This window comes from Empidonax traillii, unplaced genomic scaffold (assembly GCF_003031625.1).
Source record: "Empidonax traillii isolate 1590-97213 ecotype Southwest subspecies unplaced genomic scaffold, ASM303162v1 scaffold645:size365152, whole genome shotgun sequence".
NCBI lineage: Eukaryota > Metazoa > Chordata > Aves > Passeriformes > Tyrannidae > Empidonax > Empidonax traillii.
This window is the reverse complement of record NW_020955838.1, coordinates 222575-240194: the sequence shown is the minus strand read 5'-3', so window position 1 is coordinate 240194 and position 17620 is coordinate 222575. Positions and strand designations below refer to the sequence as shown.

Sequence of the window (17620 nt, the reverse complement as noted above, 5' to 3'; positions counted from 1 at the left end):
CACCTGCCATGAAATTAAACTTGGTGGACTAATGATGTAAATCTGGTCACTTCCCACAATTTCATAGATCACCTTTTGCAGTGGATCAGGAAAATATCTCACACATTAGTTCCTAGACCACTGTATCAGCATCGCAGGAGCAACAGAATATTCTTGACAATGAGGGCCTTTCCATCTCCAAGGGAGATACTCAGTGAAGTCCATCAGATGCGCTTGTTTCAGGTCCTTGAGAATTTGCATTCAAGAGCCATGTTATGATACCATAATATTTAAATTGATAAGCATTTATGTTTTCATCAGAAACTTCCTTGTATATTCAGAGCATACCTAACTGTAGCTAGACACACATGTAGTTCAAACTATTCTGAGAAAGGGTAAAGAAAAATATAAATAAAGATTAAAAAAGAAGTTCTCAGTATGAGTTTATATATTCATGTGCTTTATGCTTACACAAAACACACACATATAAACGTTTTTCATCTGAACTCAACTTCTTGCACACTTTGTAATCTACACGTGGTGGTGTGGCCACCTGACAACCAGGGAAATACAAGTTTATTTTCCACCATACAACAGGCTTAAGTGTAAACAACACTCCTTAAATTATCCTAGTTTTATAAATGTTTTTTTCTTTGCTCTTTGGAATACACTATGCTTAAACTGAGTATAGTTTATATTTGACAAATTTGTGTGGGCTTATTCAGCATCTCTCAGATTCTAAGATTTTTACTAGCAATAGGTAAGTGATGAGTTCAGAATCAAGGTCAAAGGCAACCTCTGCTACTTCTTTTAGACTTTCTTCAGCTGGACTTCATCCATTTTCTTTGGAAAGCGTTGGCTCTTCTTTCTTTGCCTCCAAATTGTGAGTGGTCTCTTTCAACAAATCAAATTTAATGCTGGAAGTTCTACTAGTCAGTATGTTACCTTGCCATTGCTCCCCTGCCTGTGAAAGAGCTCGTCTGGGATTCAGATACATGTCTTCCCTCCACAGAAATGACTCCCTGCAGTTCTGAAGATGCATCCTCACACAGTGAATGGGTTCTGCAAAAGCAATTTTGTTTTTTAAGAATTCCATACAGCCTTCACCAGACTTACCCCAACAAGTTCTTTCCACCTACTACATCATGAAACAGGGCAGCAAATTGTCTTCTTCCTAGTAACATAGCATATTTTTGATAATCCTATGTTCCTACTTTTCTGGAGCCATCCAATGTGAATTAAAGTCAGTGGAGGCTCTGCCATACATTCCAGCAAGCTCAGGAGCAAGAGACTATTTATTAGCACTTAAAACATTAGCATCTGAGAAAAACAAGTTTTGAAATATACCTCACTGGGACCTGGACTTTATGAGGGTTCATTCTGAATTTTTTTTCCAGTACTCCTAGGATTTTCTCTGCGTTTTTCGGTCTTTAGTATTTACTTTTACAAGACTTTACCACGACCCCAAAGGATCACTTTTTCCCCCCTTTGTAATGCAAATGTGAACTCTCACATGAGTCTGTTCATCGGTATTGCCAGGAAAATACTGACTACAATGATAGTTGCAGTATCTTCGTAAGAACTGGCAACAGCACTTTCAATGCCCACAAAAAGATAATTAGCAGCTCAGTTTTGTGGGGTGCACTCACAGCTAAGAAACTGACAAACACAGAATTAAAGTTTTATTATTTCTACACAAAGAACAATGCTAAAAATAGATCCCAGCAGTACCAGGATTCTCAACTTGTTAACTGTTTTCTACCTCTCTTCTAATTACAAAACACCAGTAGACACTGTTTAGTATTGGAAAACTTTTATAACCTAGTTTATGTTGTCAGTGCTGAGAATATTGTGGCTGCCAAAGTTAACATGGCTTCTGGGGGACAAATAATGAACTCATGGAACAGAAATTCATTATGGATTGCCAGATACACAGAGCCTGCATTCATCTCAAAGAAGTCTCCTAAGCTGGATGTAGTAGCGTTTGCCCACCTTTTTTACTATTTCCTATAGCAGATGCCTACAGACCTGCTGGCGAAAGGATGCTGGACTAGTCAGTCTTTTAGACTGCACTACCATGGCTATTTTTAAGTACTTCCATTCCTGTTTACAGACAAATACACATTCTGTGTGATCTTAGCAATAAATTCTAATATTGCTGCAGGGCAGTGCCTAACAAGTATCTAAGTTCTCATTACAGTCACTGATTATCTTAGGGCTTGATTCAGCTGCCTCAATATAGGAGTCTAGTACCATTTGGAATACTTCAAAATACTTTATCAGACCTCTCCCAAGCACACAGATCTCTCCTCACATCCACGAGCACCATCTAAATGCTTCAAATACCCTATGGTATCTCAAATAGCATTAGGTGCCTATTTTAGTCAACTTAATACCTCTCTCATAATCAAGAGCCAAATGAGCCTGAAGAATTATTCAGCTCCAGGGTAAGCTCAACAGTTTCCCAGGTGCTGCTCACTAGGAGTACTGAGTACATCCCCACTCATGACAGCAGGAACCTTCTCACACAAAGGCACCAAAATCCAGATGTCTTCAGGGCACAGCTGAATCCCAACTTTTAGACAGGCAACCTGTGTTTAGAGGCTAATGTCTTGCCTCTCCTATTTGAGCTGTTCCCCTGCAGAGGCTGGATTTTTTAAAATGGAGAATCATTCGTTACTTTTTGTTTTGTTGATTTTTTGTTTTAACAAAATGAACCAACTTCATAACATACTACAAAGTAAAAATATGGGCACAAGAATCACTTACTCCAGCATATACAAGAATGACAGCCTAAAGATTAGGAGCAGCTTTCTGTTAACTATTGCAGTGAATTCTTTTTCTTGATAATGCCTCATTTCATAGCAGAAAAGCACTTAAGCACATCTTTAGCATTAAGCATAAATTTAACACCCACTAACTTTAATGAGAACTAAGTAATGTGTTTAGTTGCTTTGCTGAGCTATATCCAACAGGATCTGAAAGAAGGCAATAGCAAAGAAGAAACACTTGCTACTCTACAAAACCTGGTGTTTTTTTCCCAATGTCTGTAGTTGTATATTTTGCTACAAAAAGAGAAGGGCTAAAATTCTGGATGGAACCTATCTTTTGGTACAGACATATTCTAAAACAAAACTGAACTTAAAATACCTGTACCAAAATTCTTTGAGTGCTTCTTTATGACCACCATCATGATGGTATAAGTGCAGTTCATATTTCAGTCCCTGTATCTGTCAAAAGCAAGACATTGCCTCTGAAACTGCAGGTGACCAAAGAGATTCAATCCTACAGTTAAAGGTTTATAACCCCACTCTCACATCCCCACCAGTAATTCCATTCTGTGAGCTGCCAATCACCAATATCCTCTGCAAAGAAGACATCAAAAAAAAAAAAAAAAGAAAGGAAGATGCTTATTTCTGTGTTTTCCCTGTCTCTGAGATATCACTGTAAACAGAGACAAAGGGACACGGCTCTTCCAAATCTAAATAAGTCAAGCAAGACATATTGTGCAGAATAGAAGCAGCTCCATTTCCACTAGTGCAGGTACACCCACATGACAGAAGGTATCATGTAAGCAAAGCAAAAAGGGAAAAAGGACCAATTCAAACAGGGCAGGAATCACATCCATACTGGGCACTAGGGGCATGCAATTCAAAAATATTCATAAAGCAGGCAGTCCTGTCAGCCCAGCAGGAGTTTGAATGTTCCAGTCTGGGTACAGGTTTGAACAGCCAGAAACAGTCTGACAAGGTCCACATAGATGAGGTGGTTGACCGTAACAAGAAAAAAGCAGAACATTTTTTCCAGCCTGTACAGATGCTGTGGATCATCAGACACCTTCCTGCAGGCCCAGCAGGGTTTGCCCAGTTTAGAGAAATGACTGGTACTGTGCAAAACATAAATGCAAGCTCACTGGCATATTTTAAACATCCACTTTAAAACTATTAAAACAGGAAGGCAACTGTAAAGGAACTATTACATTTCCTCTGTACAGTGATAGACTCTGAAAATCCAGTACAAAAATCTGATATTCTTTATACACTACAAATGTTCCCTATCACAGGAACTAGGCAATTTGCAGAGGCTACTTTTAAAAAAACTTCCCAAGGCTTTTCACTGGTGCTGAAAGGATCTTTTTTTTCACCAAATCCCACATAATCTGTCAGGAGCACAGGAACTGCTATCTGTGTGGTGACTTCAGAACGAAGTTCCTCCTTAATGAGTTAGTATAATTCCCAGTGATGTGAAAACGGGCTTTATTCCTGAAGTAGTACAGCTTCCGACTCCAAAACTGCAAGCCATGACAAGCTCCCTGTGTCTGTCTCTTCAGTACTTGGATATATGTTGTTAAAGTCAGTTAAGTGCACAGGGTCAACAACATGACACAACATTCCCACAGCTCTAGCTCCTACTCCTGGTGCTAGAGGAGTTCCACAAATGATGCAGCAATCTGTCCTCTTGACTCTGCTGAAAGGAAGGTATTACCTGATATAGCCATTTTCAATCCTTTCGATATCTTCGTCAGTAGTTCTGACAGACAGTCTGTGCATACCAGGGTAGGACTGCTGGGTGTTGATTTTTGCCATTTTGCTTTACATATCAACATCGAAACAACAGCTGAAATGGGGAAAAAAAACCATGAAGACTGCAAAAGAAATGTGCTCAGTGCTAAAAAGAGTGCTTTATTAAAACAGTAGAACAGCAAAAAGCAATTTCAACCATTTGAATAATAGTGATATTTACACACACATATGACACGTTGCTTGATTTACTTGCAGTAGATAGGAAAAAAAAAAAAGTGCTAGTAAAAGTGTAACAAAGAAGATTCATCATGACCTGAAAAAAGGGTTACAAGACACCTTATTCTTTTTAGTTTCTGGGCTTTCTGGATACCTACACTGTCATACTTACCATCCACTTAAATTGCATAGAAAATCTCATTAAAAAAAGGTTACAGTTAGAAAGTCAACCAAAAATAGCCAGATAATACATGTGCTAGGACAACCCATTCCACTTTACATTGATTCCCTTGTGCTAATTTTATCTATTTTGTGACTAAACTGTTTATTCCAAAAATACCCCTCAGCTTAATATATACCATGCAATAATTCTATATCATTAAAACACTGCACTAAACACATACTCACGTTTTTTATTATAGTGCTTCAAGACAATCTCTGTTAAGATATTTAGCAGCTCACCTCCTACAAGTTTTAGGATATTGATCTGAATTCCTTTCCAGATTTGACCTTCAATGCTTTTCCAATTTCAGATCACATCTATCACTTGCAAAACAAGTTTTAAGGCTCAAGACAAGGGTCTTACAAATAAGGGAGTGAAAGACTTTCACTGAAAGCTTTGAATTTTTAAAAAAGAAAAATTTAAGTTTTGAAACTCCCTTCAGGAAACTTTTTTGTTTGAGATATGACTAGAATGAAATTCTCTCAGGACCAGTTAACTCCCTCCCACCAGCTGTCTCTTTTTCACCTGAAATCCTCTGTCTCACTGACCACACAATATTCACCTTTAAGAGGAAATGAAATAAAGATCTTTCAGAAACTAACTTTCTGTCCTGAGTTATTCCTGAATCAAAGCTCATAATCCATGACTAGAACTATGTTATGTATCCATTTTCTTAAAAAGCAGATACACAACTTACCCTCCTCTCAACTTCCAGACAACTAAGGGAAATCATACACAACTTTTAAAATTATTTAATATATTTCAAAATATAAAATGGGGGGAGGGGTTTCATCCAGAAATAATAAAATTAGTCTAGAAATATCACTTGGGTATCATTTAACACCTGAAATTTTGATTAGTATTTCCCATTACTAATTTTGCCTCAGTGTAAGTCAGTTAATGTCTAACTGTGTCTTGCCTTAAACTGAGCCCTGTTCATGCTGGTTTACTGAAGTTTTACTGGGGAAAAATGTGTATTTTTTTTACACATTGATATAAAAAATTGAGTTCTTTCAACCCAGTCTAAGATTGGAATGTTCACTCAGAATAATGAATTTCTAAAGTGCAGATAATTTACGCTAAAAACGTAACTCAAGGTTTTAAAAGCTTAGTGGTGGGAAAAGAAGAATGATTCATAAGTAACAAAGCATTAACCTTTTTTCTAAATATGTATTTTCAGCACAAAGTTAGTACTGAGTTAAGATCTTGACAACATACCACAACAGTAACACTCATCAGTTCAAGTGATTCACAATCAGATTTATGTCTACCTCTGGCAGTTCTTCAACAAGGGTCACCGGTTTATAATATCCAACAAAATAAATAACTCTGCTAAAACAATAAAAGTGTTGAAACAATAAAATCATGAGCTAATAAAACCCTACTTAAGTCTTGGGATGATGTAGATAATTTGTTACCAACATGTATTCTCTCACTGAGAAGACACATTGCTCCTGAATCTGGAGATTAGTGAACAGTGTGTCTCTGTATTTCAAATACTGTAGGTGTGACATAAGGATTTACAGACACTTGTGCATCAGCTCCCAAAAGTTTGGTTAAAAAACCATAAAGTATAGTATTTCTTTGAACTTTTAAAACTGAAATGGCTTCTCGAGATGTTACTAATCTCCTGAAATTAGATATTACTAGTCTGGACTTAAACCCTATTAATAGATACTGGAATTAGATATTCCAAATCTCCTCGAAAGGCTTGAGCATGCCAGTGGAAGCGTTGAATACAGCAAACACTCACAAAGCTTATTTAGACTTCCAAAAGCTATGCCACTAAAGAAACAAAACAAGTGGTAGGATATGAAGCCAGATACTATTTTGGATTTAAAATGAGAAGACAGAAAGTAAAACAGGATTAAACAGCCCCCTTCACCACTGGAGAAGTTTATGAACAGTATTCCTCAGGATTCCATAGGAAAATCTGTCATTAATGATGCTGACAAAAAGAAGAGTGTGGCGATACAAGATCTCAGTATGGAAAAAAAATACTACAGGCAGGAGTAACAAAAGGAGTGCAAGGAACTTCAGCGTGATCCCCAACAACTATATCAATTTCTCAATTTGATGACAAGTGATGTATGACACAGGCAAATGGAAATCAATGAATGCAGGTGACAAGCATGTAAACTACAGCCTTACACGCATGCTTCCAAATGGGCCATATGCTCTCAGAAAGGGAACCTGAAGGGAGAGTAGTTTTAGATTAAATATTAGAAAGAAATTCTTCACTACGATGGTGATGAAACATTGGAACGGGTTGTCCAGAGCAGCCATGGATGCCCCATCCCTGGAAGTGTTCAAGGCCAGGTTAGATGGGGCTTGGACCAACCTGGTCTAGTGGAAGGTGTTCCTGCCCATGGCAGAGGGGTTGGAACTACATGGTCCTTAAGGTCCCTTTAAACTCAAACCATCCTATGAACTTACCATACACGTACAGCTCAGTGACACCCTGCTCACTGTGGAGAGGGAGAACATTTCACAGAAACACAACTCTACTATTAAGCAATAAAATACAATCATGCATTTTTGGAAGGAGGTAGGGACAGTGGATGAAGGTGTGTTATGTGTGCCCAGCTGTGGTGGAGGGAGACTGAACACAGGACTGATAGAAATAAATAATGAAGCAATTTGGGTACAGAGCAGCTGGTGAGATGTCCTGAAGTAACACGGTTTGGCACTGCATAAAGCCCATAATATTCTGACAAATTACTGGCTATCTGATAAAGGAGAAGTATTTGTTCCTTCTAGGCCTCCAAGAATCCTAACGATAAATGCGTTCAGTGGTCTAGAGAGATCAGCATTTCAACACTGGATCCAAAATCTGGCAAATGACTGACTAGGGAGCAGCTGATCATGAGCTATCAGGAGGAACCAGCAGGAAAGTCCTGAAGAGCCGTGAGGCTCCGCAAACACCTTCTGCACAGCCACAGAGAGACAGCTTCAACTGTCTGGGATCTGCAATCCCAAAACTGCCACCAAACACTGGTTCTTATCAGGGAGTTTTAAGAAGCGAGTAGAGCTCAGCTTTGTATTTAAAAACATAGTTGCTACAGTAGTGTGGTGGGTTGGCCCTGGCTGGCTGCCAGACACCCACCCAGCTGCTCTCTCACTGCCCCTCCTCAGCAGTCCAGCAGGAAAAAGTAAGATGAGAAAGCTCATGGGTCGAGGAAAAGGACAGGAATATTACTTAACAATTATCATCACAGGCAAAACACGATCAAATTGGGGAAAATTCAACTAATTTATTGCAAATTAAAATAGAGTGAGAAACAAAAACAACTCTACCCTTCATTTTTTCCCCAAATTCAACTTCACCCCTACATTCCCAACTCCTCCATCTCATCCACTCTACCCAGCAGCACAGCAGGTGGGGAATGGGGGCTTGCAGTCAATCCATAATGCTTCCTCACTGCCACTTCTCCCTCCTCACACTGCCCCTGCCCCAGTGTGGGTCCTTGCTGCAGGCTGCAGTCCTTCACAAACAGCCCCAGTGCGGGTCCTCCACGGGCCACGGTTCCTGGCAGGAGACCCTGTTCATGCATGGGCTCCTCTTCACTGGCTGCAGTTTGCTTAAGGAAATAGCTACTGGCTCCACTGTAGGGTCCCCAACAGTGGATGTCTGCTCCAATATGGTCCCCTCCACGGGCTGCAGGTGAATCTCTGCCTCAGTGCCTAGAACAACACCTCTGCTCCTTCTTCTCTGACCTTGGTGTCTGCAGAACTGTTTTTCACCTTTTCCCCCCGCCCCTCATTCCCAACACACTGTTTTCATGGCATTATACTCATTCTTAAGTGCTTTTCCCCCAAATTGCCACCATCTTGGCTGCAGGAGATCAGTTGGAGACATCTGTGTCCAGCACAGGCAGCTCTGGATGCTCCTTACAGAGGGCCCCTCAGCACCCTGCCACCCCCTGGGGGCCTGCACCCACCACACATTGATATCTGCCTTCTACTAAATCTCTGCTATCTGGGAACTACACTCTCTACTCTGAATATCTAAAACTAGTAATTACACTGAGAGTAAAACTTGATTACCTAAAGGCTGGCAAGTCTGATAAATCCACGTTAGGTCTTTAGAACATGTCTTTAGCCCACAAGCAACTGAACAAGAGAAACAGATGGACATAAGGACGGATAGTTCTCTGAGACTCAATCTAGTCACCCAGCAAAATAAAACTTACCTGAAACCCTCCTAGCTCTTGAAAGATTGACACCTTTACCAATGCCTTAAGCAGAATTTTAACATGCTTTCCCACTTAGTCTTTCTGTCCTTGCTACCAATTGTACTAACCTGAAAGAGATGAATAATAAATAATTCCACACTCAAGGATATTGCTTTTCAGTGCTTAAATCACTGAGACTGAAACTAGAGCTAAACGATAAAGACGTATTATCCTACTAAAAATGTAACAAATTATACATCAATGATAGCACTGCCTACTTCAAATGCAAATAGTTCATGTACTCTTTTATCCTCTTCCTTTTGAATCCAATAGAAACTGATGTTTTGTGTCAACTTATTTAATATGCACTGCCTGGTATAAAAGACTTGTTTTATCAAGACAGCGAGTTGTTTGACAACAAATATGAGTTCAAGTAACATATGAAAACTTCAGATTCACGTAAGCCTTTACTAATTTTGAAAGTCATGTTCTACTTATCTCTTTAGAACCACATCTTTTAAGACTTAAAACAAGAGGTATGAAGCCTGCAGTGTCTAACTTTAAGGAGCTGTGCCATCCAGTGGGTATCCTAAAGCAGGCATACAGGAATTCGGGTACCCAGGAATAAGGCTCTAAGAGGGGAGCTACATATGCCAGCCAATATGAAAAGACTGAAGCTAAAATGGGAGACCGGAAATAACTGGGCATCTGACTCCAGGCCAAAAAGAGGTGGCACCCAACTGATAGACATAACTCCCCTCTTTCTCAAGTCTGTTCACTCATGTGCAGCAAACTGCATTGTGATGAGCAGCTGCACCTCAAAAATGAGAAGCTTTTTGAGTCTGCTTCAAGTCAAGCAAGCCAAAACAGTTTTACTCCTTTCTCCAGAGCCTGCTAGCAATAGATTATGGGAAACATTCACACATAACTTTCTCACGGGTTTTCAATGCAGTGAGGACATATATTGGAGCGGCAGCAGGAATGTCTGTTTTCAGCACCCACAGCTATTTGGACACTGCCAAGGCCTCTGAGCAGCTTTTTGTCCTATGATTCAGACAATTTTGCACATACTCAGTTGGATAAAAACCCAGGCACACACTTTAATATTATAAAATATATAAAATTTAGGAAGTTGATGGCTGTCAGCTAAGCCACCAAAATGAATTGTGCAGCTTGTCAAACATCTGTAAAAGAACTTTGAACTACTATAGTGTCCTTCTCAAGAGCATTGAGAGTTCACATTTGGGCTACTCTAGTAGTTCCCCTTTGGGGCAGAATATGTGAACTCACCCTAACTTAATTCAAAATCATTAACCAACCAAGAATTAATACGTCTGATACAAAATAAATGTAGTCGTTAATCAAGCAGTGATGGCAGATCAAGCTATTTATACCACCACTTAATATTCTCAAAGCTTATTTATTTAGACTAAAAGGACTACTGAGGGAAAATATGACAGAATTCATAACCAGATTTTCAAGGGGAAATATGTTTCACCAGCACAAAGTAAAAGATGACCTTACATACAATTTTATAATGGATCTTATGTGTTTGTGTAGTTGGAAAATTCTGTAGTTCTTGAGGCTTTCAACATTTCATTTATTGCTATGGAAGCAGTAATAAGCTGCATAGGATCACTTACATCATTTCAGTTAAGACACGTTCTAAATCCTCACACAGCAGCTCAGGTTCAACCCTGCTAAGACTCTGGGATTTATTTTGGGATTTAACCTCCACCTACATGATCCTTGTTATATCACTTGGTAATAGTTGTAGCTCAGCTGTACATTCTGTATCTTGTGTATGTTACGTGTGACAGCCTGCAGCTCCAATGACATGACCAGAACAGGCAACAAACGGACATCAAAGACTGGATCTTTAAGTAACTATGCGATGTGAAGACAAGGCCCAACTTTCTTCCTCAACCACTTGGAGGTTTGTAAATTAACCTGCAGATTGGACTCCGGCAAACTGTCATGGAAATCAACTTTGTATATAAAGGCTACTAGATCAAACTCAAGGGGTTGAAAAAATAACCAGCAAGCTGCATCACCTTACCCTCATGAATCATTATGCATAACAGTTTGAATCAACAATTCTTAAAAATCCTAGGACCTCCTTTAAAAACACACTTTTCAAATGTTATTACTCTCTGCTACAACATATTGTATTTTCCACAGTCTATGGGCACCGACATCTCTTGAAAATGAACATAATTTACATGCATAGCCCAGTTGCCTCAGTACCAAAGATCTGTCAAATACCTTTCACAGGTACTCTAGGATGTACTTCATACAGCACTGCATATGCCTGTATGTATAATTTATAGTTTTAGAATGAAATGCACAAGATTAGCCTTGATCTGTTTGATGGCTGAGTCCCTGGCACCTTGAAGTACCAAAATAACCTTTAGAATAAATGGTTATTTGAATTTAGTTTCCCTTCCCTATCTGTGAATTATTAGTAATGCAGTTCAGTTTTCTAAGATTTACTGAACTTTTTTGCAGACCATTTTCTATGATTTTATTCTTTTTTAGACTGGAACCTATTTAGGAGAAACTAGCCATGAATACTGAACATAATGTTGTAAACTGAAACGCAGTAAATTACAAGTTACAGCTGACTAGACAATCAAGTTACATCGTATTGTTTCCGTTGCTGGTATGGGCTAACATGATGCAGGTACCCAGTACCCATGTCTCTATACAGCAAATAAGCTCTGTGCAAGGCTTCTGTAGCCTCTGTCTGAAATTCAGCAGTTCTGCCAACATCTCTGTCAGTGCATTCATTTACCATGATAACTCTTAAAAGGGAACATAACAGGGGCATGAATATAGCTAAAATACAGCAGGTTACACTTCTGAATGCCTGTCCATAAAATATATATGTAAGTTTTCATGTGCGCACGTGTGTACACGTGCACGTGAATGTTACCCCTTCAAACTCACTCCCTGCCCACATTACGTAAACCATTGGAGCTATTCCACTTGGCTAGGGAAGGCAAGCTTGAGAGGTAAAGTCTGTCACGTTTCACAAGCAGTAACAAGACATTCGACAGAAGAGGATTTAAGAGATGCTAATGGAAAGAGATGGCAGCATCGGAGAAGGCTGCAGGACAACACGCTGAACAGAAACGACTGAGCTTGGGTGCAAATTAGATGGCAATGGCTGGGATGCACAGAAGGCAAAGCTGAGAGATGCTGATATGGAAGGACGCTGTATACTTTTTTAACGCTGATGTGCTCTTCCATTAAGTTGTTCACTGCATGTTTACTGTGACTACCCTCGCTAATTAGACATCCTGACAGTCCCATTATCACCTGCACCTGTATTTTCCTAATCACATGGTTTTAGCATGCATACTCAAAGAAAATTACATAAACAATACCAGAGGAAAAAAAAAAATCTGCTGTCTGAAGGCAAAGTTATGCTACTTCAAAACCTGTAACATCTGAAACTACACTTTATTTAGTTGTAACAATGAAAATTACAGATTTTAAATACAACGTTTCTCTCACTACTTGCTTTGAATGCAACAGCTATAAATCTGGAAAACAAAATATAGTTAAAAGTGTCCACACTCAACAGGTACCAACATTTACATTTAACATAGTTTCTTCAGAGAACTGTAACGTTCAGGTCATTTTTTTCCTGTCTTCTTTTGACTTTTTTCCCCCAGCAAGAGAGCGGAGCTTCCATTAGAGAAAGACTCTGATTATAATTATTATTATATCTTGCATATTCTCAGGCACACTATGGCCTGGATTACACTACATAAGTTTTGCAAAAGATGTCACACTGCTAAAACCAAGGTCCATTTATTGGGAACACCGGGAAGCACTGGAAAATTCTTCCCTTTCACTACTTGCATTATTTGCTAGCATTTCGTTTATTTAGGAAACAACCTATATAAACAACCTCCTGCTTACACCACAGCCACCAGACAGCAGAGAAGTTAAGAGACACATCGATCAATTTGGTAAAATTAAGCATCAGTCAAGAGGAATGGTGTAAGTGCCCCTCGGCCTCACTTCTGTATGGATTCGTGTCCTGAATACAATTTGATTGTGAGTATGCAGAACTCTCTGTCAATTAACCAAATGAACACTTTCGTTTAAAACTAACTAACTAAATAAATATTGTACGTTACGTTTCCAGCTTCTGAGTTAAGGTTTGGAATTGAAGTCCGATGCACGACATGATCCCTCTCTCCCAGGCATGACAGAAAGGGACGCTTACTGCCTGCTCTTCCATACTCACCTGCCCACGCTTTCCTCCGTAGCACCCGAACTCGGGAGCTCCGTCCGTCCGTCCGACCGTGCACCTGTCTGTGGGATGCGGATGCCCCAGAGCCGTGATCCTCGAGCGACGCTGGCGGTCAGCGCTGCCCTTCCCGACGCGGTTCCAGCGCGGAACCTTTCCCGGCCGCGGAGCCGGGCAGCCCCGGCAGCCCCGGCAGCCCCGGCAGCGCAGCCCGGCCCGGCGCGGCCCGGCGGGGGCGGCGGGGCAGGGCAGGGCCCGCCGGGCCGCCCCTCCGCGCTGCGCGGGCGGATTACGGCCGGAGCCCCAGCGCCTAAACCCGGCTCACCGGGAAAAGCCGCTCGAAGGGCTTTGCGATCCTGTTAAGTTCTCGGAGGGGATCAAGACGTCAAAGCGGCTCGGCGGCGCCCCGGCACATTTTGTGCCACGCCGAGGAAAGTTGGGAGCCCGGCGCGGGTAGGGCAGGGCAGGGCCGGCCCGGGGCCGCTGGCGGAGCGAGGACCCGCAGCCCCAGGCGGCGACACGAGAAGGGGGACGGGACCGGGCGAAGCGGCTCCCGGCAGCGACACACGCTCCGGTGCCCGCGGCACTCGCTCGCTGCGGGGCGCAGCTCATCCCGCCTCAGCGGGGCGGGGGCCGGAGCATCGGTGCCTGTGGGCCGGGCAGGGTCCCGCCACCGCCCCCGGCCGCTCTCACCGAGCCCGCCGCTGCCTCAGCCGCCGCTCCGCGGGCCGTGCCGAGGGGAGAGCCCGGGAAGAGCGGGGATGCTCGGCGGCGTCCCCAGAGGAGCCGGCGGCGCTCGGGAGGAGATCTCCGCGCCGGCTCCTCGCCGCCCTCCCCTCGCACACGCCGCCCCTGGCGCCTTCATCTCTGCGGCGGCGGGCGCGGAGGGGCTGGAGCGGGGCGGCGGCGGGGCCGGCGGGAGCGGGGATCGGCAGGAACGGGGATCGGGGGAGACGTGCCACTGCCGGCTGGAAGCGCGTCCCCCTCGGCAGCCGGCGCGGCGCGGATTGCCCGCGGCTCTGCCCCACCGTCCCTCCCTGAGGCGGACCTAAGGGGATGGTACCCCACAGCCCGTCTCACTGCTGGGGCCGACACCCTCTCCCTCATGAGAGGCGTTTCTCCTCGGTGTACCCTGAACAGGTTTCTTCTTCAGTGCTCTGGCCCTCACTCCCTGACCTCCTGGAGGGAGCTGACCCTCATCTTCATGTGCTGAGGCTCTCTCAAGGCTTTTGCACTCCCTCGAACTTCACTCTGATTCTGCTTTTCACAGGGTTCAGAAAAGCTGAAAGCAAAGAATGTGTATTATATAAGAAGTGATTCTTCAGCTGGAAAATGTCAGCAGAAGCCATGTCATTTCTAAAGGAAAGGCTGCTGCATTTTGCTGCATGCCATTGAACCCAATTTCCAAAAGGTCCCAGATCTGGACAGTAAGGGGTTCAGGCTGAATCACAAAAATGAATGCCCACATCCAGATGCATCACTTTCCAAAGTCTCTCATAGTATTCAGTGGTACTGGTGTGAGAAATTTTGGAGAAAATACTGTGTTTATTTGCTATACATTTTCACAGTACCTCTATAGCAGTTGCCTGGGAATTGAAGACAACAAGGAAAAAATAAATAACTCTTTCCTCTTCAAATTTTCAAATCGTTAGGTATAATTTAAAATGTGCTTATTAGGGAACAAATATTGTTTGTTTCCATCATTTTCCTAATTTCTATGAAATTTTCTTTCCAAGTCTAGTTCTTGCTTCACTTGCACAATCCTTAAACCAGTCCCCCGAGAATCCCTGAGAGCCATCAAGTAGGTTCAACCTGCTGAGAGTTTCAAGATATCATCCATCAAAATAGTCATGTTCAGCAAGGCACTACTGAGGATTTATCTCAGTGATCTAAAATTATTTGTCTCAGATAGACACCTCTTGAAAACACAACCATGAATCCTCATGTCTAATTTCAACAAAATATTTTGTAGTTTTATATGCAAATTAGATATCAGTTCTGTTCCACTCTGTCTGTAGTTAAGAAAAAAATCCATTATAGTTTTCAGCTGGAGATTATAGTTAATAAGAAAGGGGAAATCTAGAGCTCTAGCACCTCAAATTAGAAAAGAGAGGAGGAAAAATAAAGAAAAAAAAAAGCAACTCCTGTTACAGTCTTTCACACACTGGTCCTCAGCTATCTAGTTATTAAACAGTCTTCTGTGTCATAGCTTGCTTTCTAAGTTTATTCTTTTCCAGCTTATTTACAGTTTGTAAGTGAAACTCCTAAGCTGTCAGATCACTCTACATATTCTTCCTCTTCTCTTTCATCTTTCATGTCATGAACTTCTAATAGTTAGTCTCAAGGCCCTGTTCATCTGTGCCCATCTACTTCTCTCTCATGTTTTCTTGTTTTATTATTGTCTCAAGAACTCTATTTTCTAGATTTTTATTCTGAATTCTAGTTTATCATCACTTCAATAAAATTAGAACATAGCTGCCAATACCCACTTTTAGACTTTTGTACTTTATTTTGAAGTCCAGGAAAATACTAAAATCTAAGTAATATATAATCAATGCCTTTCTGTCTAGAAACTAATTTTGTTAGACATTAGGCCTCTGCAGCTGTGTGGGTTGATCCGGGAGTGACATCAGGTACCCACCTGAGTTGGCACAGGAGCACAGACAAGGCGGGGGGGCGGTTATGGTCAGTTTATCACATGACATCTCTGCCACTCCTTCTTCCTTGCTGTCCACCCCTGCTCTAGCCTGGGGTCCCTCCCACAGGAGACAGTCCTCCCCAAACTTCTCCAAAACGAGTCTTTCCCAGGGGCTGCAGTTGTTCATGAACTGCTCTGCCATAGGTCCCTTTCACATGGTGCAGTCCTTCAGGAGAGGCTGCTCCAGCATGAGTCCCCCATGAGGTTATAAGTCCTGCCAGCAAGCCTGTTCCAGCACAGAGTCCTCTCTCCACGGAGCCACAGGTCCTGCCAGGATCCTGCTGCAGTGTGGGCTTCCCAGGGGGCCACAGCCTCCTTCAGCAGTCCTCCCACTGCTCCAGTGTGGGGCCCTCCACAAGCTCCAGGTGGATGTCTGATCCACCATGGACTTCCACAGGCTGCAGGGGGACAGCTGCCTCACCATGGTCTACACCACGGGCTGCAGGGAAAATTAACTCCATCTCAGCCAGACCCAATACACGACCTCTGGTCAAAAGACCCTGCCAAGATGAAATGTTTCTACCCCTTACTGGTCAACAAAAAAGGTACTACAGGAACATTCTGCAACATCTTGAGGGATATGAAAGTTCTACATTCCTTTGTCCTCCTCTGGAAAGTTTTGCTTCTTTGTGCTTTGTGTGTTAAGCTTTGAAGGAAGGAAGTGATACTGCAAAAATAGAATGGGAGAGCTCTATCTCTCTGGCACCAATTCAGAGTGAATATCTGTGTTTTAGTAATCTTACAGCTACTAGAAAATTACTTGTGAGGTGATATGCCTTAAAATACTTTCTATCAATCTTTTTTTCAAACAGTACACTTAGGAAACCTTTGTCTTCAGTAATTTAGTTGTAGTGCATGGTTTAAACTATTTTCAGGAGACAAAATGGACAAATAGACTTCCCTTCCTCCTTTTTCTGTTTTGTGGCACTGCCTGTCTTGTTATTTGTCTTTACTTGCATATAATGAAATAGCTTCTCATATCATGCTGGGGCTTTAAATAGGTCCATTTTATTGTGTTCATTAGATTCCTGTGAGTTGGAGAAATACTGACAATAATACAATGATAAATTACCATAAAATTTATACATAATCTTGAGTTATATTCTTTAAAATTGAAAAAGGACACTAAACTGGAAAAAAAATCACAATCATTGAGTCCATTATTTTGTACTTTTTTTAATATGTACTTTGACAGTCTTCTGACAAAGAAATAATTTTGCACAGTTACCTTTCTCCAACTGCTTTCTCTTTCACCAGAGTTTGTCTCTCAAGCTGAGCCTCCCTTTAACTCCAGAACCAGCTGGCTTGTGAGTTTCCAGTAGCCTCTGAGAAACAAGGGGAAAAAAAGGGATAGATGACACATCAGTAACTTCCCCAAAATGCACTGGAAAAACAGAAGTTAATTGCAGTAAGAGTTTTCAGAGCCTTGACTTAGTCCATCATAGAATGAAATCCTGAGCCCATAATAGATCAGAAACATTCAAACTCACTGCTTGCTGGAAGATACACTGCAGTGTCCTCCTGCATCCAGCAGCAGGACAG

The 17620-nt window shown here is 41.9% G+C and overlaps 1 protein-coding gene across 3 annotated transcripts in view; it reads right to left on the bottom strand.

Annotated features, from left to right (window-relative positions):
• The window catches only part of CNGA3 (cyclic nucleotide gated channel alpha 3), a 28614-nt gene extending 15093 nt beyond the window's left edge, over positions 1-13521 (bottom strand). For all 3 annotated transcript variants that reach the window (XM_027899135.1, XM_027899133.1, XM_027899134.1), the window contains exons 1-3: positions 13378-13521; positions 4465-4596; positions 925-1041 (exon numbers count right to left, since the gene is read on the bottom strand). In XM_027899135.1, coding sequence (XP_027754936.1) covers positions 925-1041; positions 4465-4565 — 218 coding nt within the window. In that variant the 5' untranslated portion in view covers positions 4566-4596; positions 13378-13521. The remainder of the gene's footprint in view (positions 1-924; positions 1042-4464; positions 4597-13377) is intronic.
• Positions 13522-17620: the final 4099 nt, after the last annotated feature.